Here is a 13252-nt window from a genome sequence, read left to right as displayed (position 1 = left end):
CAGACTCATAAGTATGGTCAGCCTAATATGCAAAACCATGGAAAGATTTATCATGGAATTAATCAATCAGGATATAATGAAACTCCAGACACTACACTTTGTCAGTCTGGATTCATTAAAGGCAAGTCATGCTTACTCAATGTGGTGGATTTTTTTTAAAAGGTCACCAAAGCAATGGATGAAGGCAAAATGATGCACACTACATACCTTGACCTGGCCAGACCTTTTCACACAGATCCCCACTTAGACATTGTAGAAAAGCTAAAATTAGCTGGGAATAAACTCCTGGGTCACCCTCTAGATTGCCAACTGGTTCACAGACAAGATGCAGATAATCAGACTAGGGGAATGCCTCCACAAAGAGACCAGTCACCAGCTGGGGCTTCTTCTGTTTGGCATCTGCTTTTCTGAAGTAAAAGCCAATACCAAAGGCTTCTGACTGACCTAAGTTTGTAGATGACTGCAAACTAGGAGCAGTCATCAAATCCCCAAATGACTTAGCCATCATACAGGAAGGTTTGTCTCAAATAAACTGGTGTCAAAATCATGGTCTGAAATTAAATGCCAAAAAATGTATTATTTTATCCTTTGGGAAATCATCTACCCCAGGGATCTACCCATTGACAATAAACCCCTAAGATTTAACCTAGCTGTTCAGGATTTAGTAACTTGTGTGGATAGTGACCTTACTTTTGACCAACATGTGTCTATTGTTGTAAGAAGTACTTCTATATTGCAGAGCTTATAAACAAAGGGATTGTGTCTAGATCTAGGGATGTCATTATCTCCCTTTACTCATCCCTCTTTAGGCCAGTCATTGAATATAATGCCCACTTTGGCATTTATCTATTCATGCAGTAACTGGGATGCCCCAGAGATACTGTAGTAAAAAGATACAACGCCTAAACAACATGTCTTACATGGACCAACTCAAAGCCCTGTCACTATACTCTGTGTCCTACAGACTGTTAAGAGGTGGCCTGTGTTTGGCATACAAGGCATCCTCTGACCCATTTCTAATGGATTTACTGCACATTATCAAGCCAAATTGCATCAGAAATAGTGTGACTAGGAATCTAAACCTCTTCTGCAACATCTACAGAACAGGTTGGAGAGGGAGGTGCATTTCACAGAGGATATCAATGGTATGGAATAGGCTGACCATCCACATAAAAGAAAGTCCATCCCTGTCCATTTTCGAATGCAACTTAGATCTATGGATGGGAAAGACAAAAATCACCTCAGGACTGCTCTGTGTCCTACTAATGGACAGATGCAGCTCCTAAATGATTTATCCCATGCACAGGTCCTCTCAAATTATCTATGCTATGATGCCATTTATTCTCATTAGGGGTAATATATAATTATTGACTCTAGGATGGGTAAGGCCAGTCTATAACAAAATGGGATAGGTTATTTGGAGCACAGAAAGGGAAATTGGCATGACTTAAAATGGACCTCAAAGGCAGCTTGTCTAGTACACACCTATGAGCCTATATTGGAAAGTAGCCCAATAGTCCAGTAAGAACTGGATACCTTTGGACGTGACATTGATGGAAAACACTGTCCATTCTATTTGGGGAAGAAAGAGAGGAAGCAGACAAACATATGAATTTGAGCATTAAAATAAAAAGGAATTTAAATCAACATTGCTGAAGTTGTTAGTTTCTTAACCTGAAGATGACAACGTGTACTTTTTAAGTACAAGCCGGTACGTAAAAATCAACTGCCAATCATTAGCGGACTGGAGTTCCGCTGTGGCGACCTCTAACCGGGAAAAGCTGAAAGACACAAACAAACAAATAAGAAATGTTACAAATGATAGATTCTGGAGTGTACCTCATAGCAGCTGAAGTTTGAGATTAATGCCAACTCTGTTACTCTTGGAACACTTGAATCACTACTTACACATGCTCATAAGAAGACCGCATTGAGGAATTATTCCCTGTGTACAAATACAGCTCTTTCATCAGCACAGCCTACAGCTCTGTTTCAGGAACTGGCTCGAGAGCATAACAGTTTTGGTAAAATAGAGAGTAAGCATTACATTGGTTAATTGTTCTTTGGTGCTAGGGCCAAGGATATGACGGGCAACTGCTCATCCTATAATGGGCCTGAGGAGAGGAATACAGTACATATTCTTAGCTCTATAGCAGGTTTCTCATAGCTGGAATCCCAGAGAGACATAACCAGCTGTATTACAGTCCCTAAAGATGTCATTGCATGCATTAGTAAAATGAAATAAAGGATGTTTCTCTGGTTGGAGTGGACAGACTCTAAGACAACTACCTGTCATTAGTCTATTTCTTTCCCAGTATCACCTGCCTGAGTGTGTGTGTGTGTGTGTGTGTGTGTGTGTGTGTGTGTGTGTGTGTGTGTGTGTGTGTGTGTGCGCATCCAGGTATGCACACATTAGTGCACATGTATCTGTACATTTGGGGGTAAAGAAAACAATACAAGCATCCTTGTTGCCTTCGGAGTTAGTGGAGATCTGATGTGTGATTCTTTGAAATTTGTGTGTTGATGCTGATTTAGTATGGGTGCCTTATGATTTTGATGTGAACAGACTGAAGAGTTTGTGTTTGGGCAAAGACAGCTTTTAGAGCAAGAAGACTGTTTTCAACTGTATACTACACAGGCACACACTTAAATAATAATTCATTGTAATGCTTGTTCAGTTACATCAAGAAATATGCCCCCTACAGTAGCTGTTATCCTACATTATCTAGCACTTTATCCATTCTTAAAACCATTCCTGCTAGTGGCCGGTAAAATGAGACAGAGTAAAATAAAACATTTCAGAACAAGTATTGGCAAAACAGATGATGTGCTACCAAAAATAAAAGGTATTTCTACAGTAAATATTATGTAACTCGTGTGGTTACACATAAGATTAACAATAATCTCGAGTTGCCTAAACAGATGGCCACGTCCCCTACCATTTCTGTAAGGAATTGTATTCTAACTGTTGGATATTTGTTTTTATACAATGGAACATTGTAAGTTCCAAAAAACAAGCACAATGATTGGTCAATCAAGCCAGCGTGTCCATTGTAAATCCAACATATAACAACAGGAAAAAGGCTGGCCGCTAAAATATCATTGAGCAGCTGAAATTTCCTGTTCACATATGCAACATCTTAAAACTTAGTCAAACCATGAACACTTCCTGAAGGTGCCTCACAACCAGGACTGCAAGCCGTAGGTGAAATCTACCTTAGTGCCAAGCAGATTTCACCTATGGCCTGCAGTCCTAGTTGCGAGGCACCTTCAGGAAGTGTAGTTTTTGTTATTCCATTTTGCTTTGGTTCAAACCATGAACACCATGAAACAGCAATAAAGCATTACCATACCTCTTAACCTCTAAGCTCAAGAAATCTGGACAAAGCCTGACAATTGATGGACAAATGCCCAAAAATATGGACACATTTTAAATATTGCTCTTAAAGTTACCAACTTGCTAAAATAACAGTATCTGTGATGGCACATATTTCTTAAATGATATGAAGTCTGAAACTCAAATGCCTGCCATTATTTGTGACTTTAATCCTTAAATTACCCACTGACTTCTCAGAAAAACACAAATTTTATGAAGAAAAGACGAAAAATATGAGGCAAAAATCTGGACAGTTGACAGTTATGAGCAATTTGTGAGCTGCTGTAATTCATTGACAGTATACTAAACTACTTTCCCTGCTTAACACAAAGAAAAACTGTTACAGCCCCAATAAACACTTAAAATAACCACAACAACCCATGCATTTTACCAACCAATATTTAAAATTATTTGCAGTTACAAAAATGAAATAATGCATATTCAAAAATGAGCATTCTGATTGCTTTAAAAAATATATTTACTTATATAATTCTCATCTTACATCTCTTGAAAAATTAATAACAGCTTGCATTTAAATTGAAAAACAAATAAAATAAACAATAAACTTGAACTAAACATCTGGGACTGTTGTCTGTCAGAAAAAGTGGAAGAATACAAAATAAAACAAACAGAAACCTAAATAACAACACCAACACAATACAACACAAACCTCATTGTATAATAGCAATAACCCTTGGCTGGATGTGGGTAATGCTGGATTTACCCACACCCAGCCATGGGCTATTGCTATAATAACTAGTCTCTCTAAACAAACATCATAGTGTTTCATAGAAATAATTTTATGTTTCAGAGAATAAATGTAAAATTATGCAGTTTTATGAATTAACATTAAACTGTGCCTAAAATGCAGCATTTTCACAAAATAAATAGTTAATGGTTACTGTTGTTTGCTTCACAAGTTGTTCTACAATAGAAATGTAACCAAACTCTCAACTATGTGCAGTTGTTCGTAGTTCAGAAATAGTGTTCCCTCTGTACATAAAGATACACGGATGTATAGCAGCATCACATATATATTGCATATTGCACACATTCTCTGATGGCCCTCTTTGTTCTGTGTTACTTCTCTTGTACTGTAATTGTGTATTTGATAACTTACCGCTCTAAAATCAGCCAAATTGTTCTCAGCCTCTTCTCTCAGTTGAATTTCTTCTTGAATTCTAGAAAGAAAATTAAGCAAAGTTGTAATCTGATAACAGCGTTGTTAAAGCCCAAGTTCTAAATACTATAGTTTAAGATACTGATATATGTGGTAAGTAGAATGCAAACCCATGATGCCACAGTATGTGCAAGCAAATATACTTGGTGTCATCATGGTATAGTAGTTACCCCAACTTTGCCTGTAACAGAGACTTCAAAATAGGTACATTAAATTAATAAAAAAATTGAAAATAGGGAAATTTCAGCTAAACTTCCTGAGGGATAGTGTAGCATAATTCCAGCCAAGAAGCACAGCAATGAATTCTAGCTCACGCAGTACTGGGGTGCTGACACAGCAACAGTGTGCATCCCTAAAGTCTGAAAAATTCTTCCATGGTTCTAGCATCAACCTTTGGATAAGCAGTTTTCTCATATTATACCAGGCATTCTCAAGGAGGTGAGAGGTCCTCTTGCAGGGAGAAAAGGTTACTTGGTAAGACAGAACACTTGTATAGCTCGCTTGCTTCAGCTGCATAACAATTCTCAGAAAGTCACTCTTCCTTTAGTGCAACAGATAGATGGGCTTAGGAGATCATCAGGAAAAATGCTAGATGAAAGATTTGCATGGCTGCCTTCCAGTGACATCAGTACTGGAATAAAACGTATAAACACAAATGGGTTGATGCCATTTAATAATGTAACGTTATATTATGTTGTTAAATATTTTCATGGAAGGCTATGCCAAACCTCTCATCTGTCTACAATTTCACAATGTCTTGATTTTTATCTTATAGTTCTGGTTCGTATCTCATAAAATGTGTGGTTTTCTGGCAAATCATTGAGGAGTGAAGTCACTAAATAATGACAGACATTTGAGTTTCAGACTGCTTACCTTTTAGAAAATGCATGTTCAGTGCAATGATATGTTACGAATACGAGTGTGTGTGTGTGTGTGTGTGTGTGTGTGTGTGTGTGTGTGTGTGTGTGTGTGTGTGTTAGGAGTACTAGAAATGATCTAAGCAGTATAAGATTGACAGTAAAAATATCGACAGGAAAATATCTAAATATATAACCACAAAATATTGACAAAATCAAAGTTATATTAGGGAAGGGTTTATGCTGTTTCCCCACTGTTGTGTAACCTTGGATTTCTTATATATAATTAGTGGTTTACAATTAAAACTTGGAAACTGCATCAGTCGACTGGCATATGGTCAACTTGCAGTTTCCAAGTTGCCATAATGTCGAACCCAAATCGATTGACTACAGTAGTCTGAACAGGTAGTGTCAGCCGAGCATTTGGGTTCGACATTGTGCAGGGAGATCGCAGTTCAGTGAGGAACAGGGAATTAGCCCATTTCTTCACTGAAGTGTGATCTTGGAGTTGGCATACTTAATGTGCAGGGGGTCTGGGGAGGTGCAGCCCCGCTTCAAAACAGTAGACTTAACTTACCATTGACTTTAAAGTCTAACAGTACGTTAATGTTCATAGCAGGAGGTGTATGACATCGAACCATAGTAGTCGATGTATTCATTTTCGGATTTGTTTACTTTCCTGCATGCCAAATTTCACATTTAGAGTCGACATTTTACATGGTCGACCAATGTGGTTTTGGCATGACAATGTTTGTCTTTTTGGCTTTTCCCGGTTAGGGGTCGCCACAGTGGAACTCCAGTCTGCTAATGATTGGCAGTAAATTTTTATGGAGCTGAGTTGCCAGCATGATGCCAAACCTTCAGCGAAGGCATGTCCATTCATGCATGTGTTTCAGGGGCCACTCGACCGCGGGGAGGACATGCAGACTCCACACAGAAGGCACTCCAGCCGAGAATCGAACAGGAGAACCTCTTGCTGAGAGGCAACAATGCTACCGCTGTACCACCGCGGGTTTTGGCATGCCAGTAGAAAACCATAATTATCAGGGGTTGTGAGAGATGCAGGGGGTTTGCCTCCTGCAAAAACACTGATTTTGGATTTGGTAAGATTTCGTCAATACTTTGTGTTTAGACATTTTTGAGCTTATATATTTTGTTATTTATATTTTTACTGTCAATCTTATGTTTTAGTACACACACACACACACACATATGTATATTGTATATGTGTGTATGTGTGTGTGTGTGTGTGTGTGTGTGTGTGTGTGTGTGTGTGTGTGTGTGTGTGTGTGTGTGTGTGTGTTAGATGGGTTATATGCATCCAACTTAGCTTTGTCATTAAAGCCATTAAATTCAGTGATTATTGTTGGTTCATTACACTGTTGCCTTCAGGCCTGAGTCACACCTAAAAAAAGTCCACCTAACTGATTAACAAATGTTAAATAAATAAATAAACTAAATTAATTAAGTAAGTGAGCTTTGCCTCATAATTCCAATCAGGCCACTCATCCACCTAATGCCTTGAATGAAGCGTCACACTGAGCAAAAATGCTCCAGATTCTTCACTTACAAATATTTTAGTGACAGGCATCTGCATTGTCAAACACACCTACTCATCAGAAACAAGGATGGACAAGAAATGAGTTACAGTGAGTTATCTTTAAGGTTCCTGGTTTTCTGACATTACAGGAATCCAAAGGACCCTAACTCTTGATAAATATAAATACAGCAAAACAGTGCTTGAGACAAAATCCCTGAGGGACATACAAAGAGATATGTCAGAACATTATGTGCATGTTACATATGCAGGTAATGCAAAGAAAATATGACTGACTTCAATAATTGGTTAAAAGTTGTTGTAAATTCTGGGAGAGTCTCTAGTATGCGTCAGCATGGGACAGGATGCACAGCAGTCCAGCTAGCTTGGCTAAGGATGGCTTACATCTCTCATTTCAAGTTTTCCTCATACTGGCTAGAGCCTTTGCTTCCCTTGTAGTACCTTTTTAGAACAATACTGTTGATGGAATACCAACATATCTAACATATCAGTTCCAAAATCACATCACAATGTTGCAATTAATAGCTGCTATAAAGAAAGAAAACATATATATATATATATATATATATATATATATATATATATATATATATATATATATACTGAACAATGCATGAGAAAAAAACATTAATACAATTTGTTTTCTTTTCTGTTAAGGTATTTATGCCTATGTCTTAAGTGATAATTTAATAAAAGTATTTTCAAAAAAAGAAAGTCATCACATTAAGGTGTCTGTCCTCAGTGCCAGAAGCCCAAACAATAAATTGCCTAATCTTCAGGCACTCCTGCATTTGGAAAACATCCATGTCTGTGTAGTTATAGAGACTTATTTTATGTAAACAGAGTGTGTCCTCTGTACTTGGGTTGGAGTCTCCTTATTTGTCTTTAGACAAGATTAAATATGAGCTAATAGATTATTACAGATGCCTTCTTTCTCCCCTTATGATCATGTAAGATTCCATGGTGTTGTAAATCATCTTCCTCTTAACAAAAATTAACTATCCTTCCAAAAACCTGAGACACACATGCCTCCTATATAGGATATGCCCACCAATTCTTAGACTTAATAAACAAATTCTGTTGAGCAGTTGGTAAATAAACCTACTAGAGGACACAGCACTGTTAATTGATTCTTACAAACATGTCTCCTCTGGTATGTCTTTCCCCAGTGAAATATGACAACAGACCTGTGACCTTCTCCTTTAAACTTCCAAAAATCACTACAGCAAGATCCTGAATATAAGTACTACAAATTTGCCAAATTCAACTAATTTATGACAAATATCAACATTTCTTTATGACTGCATCTCCCCTGATGTTGATACAGCAGCAAGCTTAGCTTAGTCCAACGCCATAAATTAATTACACAACAAAAGATATAAATACCTAAACTTTTTCAGTAAATCTAAAACTCCCTCTTCTCAGTGATACTATCCAAAAGATTCAAAAAAAAAAAAAACTAAAGAAGCCATGTGCTTGAGGTAGCCTCTGAAACCAATGATAATTATAAATCCTTCTTCAGTTATTTTAAAACACTAAGAAACAATACTCCAGATTGCTTTGAATTTATTTATAATGATACCTCCTATTCTGACCCAGTAGATATTGTCAATACTTATACAAAGACATTTGTTGCCAATTTCACACCTGAGACTTCTATCCAAGGCCCTGGAATGCATGAAGCCCTTACTCCCCCAATTAACTCTAAAGATCATTTAATGAAAATGCTAATCAAGACCAGAAATACGTCCTCCATGGGACCTGACACACTCCTTTAAACTGTTTAACCTATGTTTAGCTACTGATTCTGGAGTGGCACACTGTAGTGGTCCTGCCTCTTCAACCGACTCAAGTGATTACAGACCCCATTAGCCTAACAAGTCTCATCTGCAAAGCCATGGAACATATTATAACTGACCTCATAAATAACAATATCAAGAATCTTATTGGACTTGAGCCCTAAGCGTTTGTCTTTGGGAAGGGTAGATCCTGTCTCCTAAATCTGATAAACTTCTTGAAATGGGTTATGAGGGTTGTAAACTGTGGCCATGAGGAACACATAGCATATCTTCATCTAGGCAAGGCCTTAAACACTGTTCCTCATGATGACATCATACAGAAGCTAAATGCTTTAAAAATTGACCTGTGTGTGGTAAGATGGACAGCAAACTGTCTAGAAGACAAAACCCACACAGTGTGATTTGCAGATGCTTCATCGGAAGATATGAAAGTGACCAGTGGTGTCCCTCAGGGCTCTTTGTTAGAACCTCTCCTTTTCAGTATTTACTTCTCAGCTCTGCAAGCAGAGAGCTAAGACCTCTAGATAAAAAAGTCTACAAACTGCAATTAGATTTGTTAAGTCTCTCTGTGACAACAAAACCCTCCAGAATGAACTCTCCTTGGTGAACTCTTAGTGTACTAAAACTGGGCTCAAACTAAAATGCTAAAAAGTGTAGTTTCATCATTTTTGATAGACAACCCCTCCACATTTATTTATTTTATTTTGTTTACTGGGAAAGTCCAACTGGATGGTAACCCCTTTTTAATGGAGGCTCAGGGAGAAAAGACCCAGAATGTGGTTACATACAAGATTATAAAATGCATACAAAACCTACGCACCTAACTTAAAATTGAATAACTTAAAAAGAAGCAAAACAATAAAACGAAAGCAGTGAGATGTAAATAATAGGAACCAGCAGCAATACAGACAGATACAAGTATAGTAGGACTCAGTATGTAACACTTATGGATATCATATCAATGTACAGTAGCATAAATGGTTTTGGATAAAGTGATAGCAAATAAAAATTGTCAAGTTGTGTTAATATACAGTTAGTATGGCCAGATACATAGTTATATATGAATGCAGTTAGTGAAGTCAGGTGCAGTTATAGATGAACAAGCTGATGAAGTCTGGAGTGTGAGGAGGGAGAATGAAAAGAGTTTTGTTAAGGGATAGATAGAATAAAGAAAGTGCAGAGCGACCATTATATGAACTAAAGTTTAAGAATCAGAGATAAGTTACGAGAGTAAAGTGATGTTTATGCTGTGACATATAAGATCTAGGAAAAAAAAACATAAGATAATTTATGGTTGTAGTCTGAGGAAACTAGGAAGGAGAGGAGGAGGATGGAGGGATTACATACTTGCTGTAGAACGGTATTGGAAGAGTGATTTCTAGAGTGAGACAAGAAAGGAGAGAAAAGAGATATGATAGGTTGGTGGACGAAGAGCATGGTTAAGGGTGTTGAAGGGAAAAAAAACATGAGAGTTAGCTGGGGAGGTACGTGAGTACAACCGAGACTCCAGGAAGTGCTGCTTTAGTTCAAGTTTGAAGAGTTTGAGGTTGTTGATTTGTTTCAGAGAAAGAGAAAATGATATGTATATAGTATAGACAACACACCACTACAAAAAAAAAAAACAAAATATAGATCAAGACCTAGGAACTTGCATTGATAATTCCCCTCTGTTTTTACTGTCATGTGACAGGGGTTGTCAGAAAATCTTTTTATTTAGTGCAACTAACTTCAAAAGGAATATCATCAGGGTGTAAAGCTATAATCACTCCCTTATATTTGGCAGTGATCAGACTGGCTCCTACTGAAATGTTGAAACTCCAAATGCTGATTCCCGACATGCTGAAAAAAAGACAAAGTTTTGGAAAAGAGTGAGTATCAAACATCACTCTTTAAAACATTTCTTTTTTTTTTTTTGCAGGGGCAAGCCTCTCATACCCTGAACTTATATATACCAACTCCAAGACTGCAATACCTCATAGAAAACAAAATACTCTGAGAAATATTAATGTCGGACTTAGTATCTGTAAGTCTAGATTTTCAGCCATTCCGTCTCCATATTAAGGGACTCACTAATGCGGGTCCTGAACTTTCAGGCAATTAACAGTCAGACCAGCTATTAAGTAGAAAGCCTCCCTTAGGATGTATCACACTAAAACTATCAAACAGTTAGACCCCCAAACCTTACTAAACAAAAAGATCACAGACCTAAAATCCATTAGAGTTCAAGATATGCTAAAAGGTCTATCACTTTATTCAGTGTTTTTTAGACTTTTAAGGGGAGGTCTCTGTCTTACAATGTCATTAGATATCCAGGTGTCCCGGACCTCATGTATCTCCACAAGTCTAATATTTCCAGAAATACTAGAACCTGGGACCTAAATCTTCACCATTAGATAAATAAAACATGGTGGAGAGACAGGTTTATAACCCAGCATGTCCCAAACCTACGGAATAAACTTTCATGTTAAGCAATGCAGTTCTCTATGTTCCTTTAAACATAACCTAGATAACTGGATGGGTAACCACATGGGAGCTATGAATTTAGTAGAATGTTGTTATGGTCGACATCTGTTTATTTGACACAATTTGGTTGAGTAAACAAATGGTCAGCAGCTTTACAAGATTGCCACATTACCACGTTGGGGATTATGCCCTGTCCCCGGTACTATGCAATTTATGTGTTTAGTATGTACATTTACTGGGGGAGGAGGCTAATTTTAATTTTGCAAGTGCCAAGATCAGTGTTGGGGGCATGTGTACTGTGTTGACATTTATGATGTTGACATATGAGTCCCATTAGACCTATATATGTAATATACATATAAAAAGAATGAGAGTTGTTTGTAATATACATGTATATATATATGGTTCTATTTCTTTTTAATGAAAATACACTTTACCGAATCTCACATCATGGAACTCAAACTGCCAAAAGTGCAGGTCCACGAAACTTCACGACATCGAACATCACTTCCCCAAAACAAAAAAACACAAAAGAAACCAAAACGCACACCCCCTGCGTAATATATATTCCAACTCTGAGATCACACTACAGTGGTAAAAGGGTAAATCTCCGTACCCTACTGTACCACAATCTACACCAACAAGCTCTGACTACTATACAGCATAAATTCCTGGTAATTATTCCAACAAAAAAAGACAAAAAACGAACCAGTTCTGCAATACCACTTCGGAATCAGTGATTTGTATTCTATCAAACCAGCCTCAATGTAGTGAAGTTTCACTGAACTGCTCTTTTGGTAGTTTGAGTTCCGCAATGTGAGCTTCGGTAAAGTGTATTTTCATTACAAAGAAGTAGACCCATATATACGTACTTCATTTGGTCGAATCACATTTGGTCGAAAATTATTTCAAGCAGCACACTTCACTGAAAGCTCATTTCACTGAAAGCTCATTTGGTCGAATTCCATTTGGTCGAAAATGAAATATAGCCCCTGCCCCACTGCAATGCAACTCTGGAGTGAGAATATAAAGTAAGGGGGGGGGGGTCACAAGTAGTTTTTACCAAACATATATATATATATAAATGTATTTTTAATGGATACACCTTAATATAACATTGAATACACTACAATTATGTGGGGGGCTACACCCCCCACCCTCCCTTACTTTATATTCTCACTCCAGGGTTGCACTGCAGTGGGGCAGGGGCTATATTTCATTTTCATCCAAATGGAATTCGACCAAATGAGCTTTCAGTGAAGTGTGCTGCTTGAAATCCTTTTTCGACCAAATGTGATTCGACCAAATGAAATAGACCCTATATATATATATATATATATATATATATAATATGTAGATATATATATATATATATATGTGTGTGTGTGTGTGTGTGTGTGTGTATGTTTACATATGTGTGTATGTATTTTTGCACATACAGGCACATTTTTTCTGGTTTCTTCTCATGCATAAATTGTTACATAATATATTTAGATTTCTGGTGATTATGAGCTACTACCACATCTTTATTTTAAATTACACCTGGCCAGATTTAATATGACCACTTCTCTATGACTCGCTGTGTACACCTTAAGAGTATCAATCAGGCTAGCTTTGTCTGCTTGACTATAGAGTGAATGCTTAAGTCAGTGCTACCTGCATCTATATTGAGGTTTATTGAGCTACTGCCTACATGTCTACAGTATGTGCACTAGAAATAGTGGACTGTATGTTAAACACACGACTTCAGCCAATTTCTGTGGTGAAACTGCAGTAAAACAACACTATTCATCCAGTACACTGGGCGTAGTAGGTGAGAAAAACACCAGTTGGGAGGGACTGATTAGAGTTGAAAATCTTGTTTTACAGTTATACAGCTGCATACTTACACCACAAAAATAGGGCAGATGCATACTGCATTGCAGATTTTATTGGTTATTCTTATCATACATATACCATTCTTGTTTTCAAGGGTGCTCTACTGTGTTCTAAAATCTTAATCCTGAAAGGCAAAACACT

At 37.4% G+C, this 13252-nt stretch overlaps 1 protein-coding gene across 1 annotated transcript in view; it reads right to left on the bottom strand.

The window, feature by feature from the left end:
• DES (desmin) overlaps positions 1-13252 on the bottom strand; it is a 164978-nt gene that overhangs the window by 119537 nt on the left and 32189 nt on the right. The window contains exon 2 of the mRNA XM_044075870.1: positions 4497-4557. Within this exon, the coding sequence (XP_043931805.1) occupies positions 4497-4557 (61 nt within the window). The remainder of the gene's footprint in view (positions 1-4496; positions 4558-13252) is intronic.

Source organism: Protopterus annectens, chromosome 6.part1 (assembly GCF_019279795.1).
Source record: "Protopterus annectens isolate FY-2018-M chromosome 6.part1, PAN1.0, whole genome shotgun sequence".
In the NCBI taxonomy this organism is placed as follows: domain Eukaryota; kingdom Metazoa; phylum Chordata; order Ceratodontiformes; family Protopteridae; genus Protopterus; species Protopterus annectens.
The sequence above is the reverse complement of the archived record's forward strand: the minus strand, read 5'-3'. Positions and strand labels throughout refer to the sequence as shown.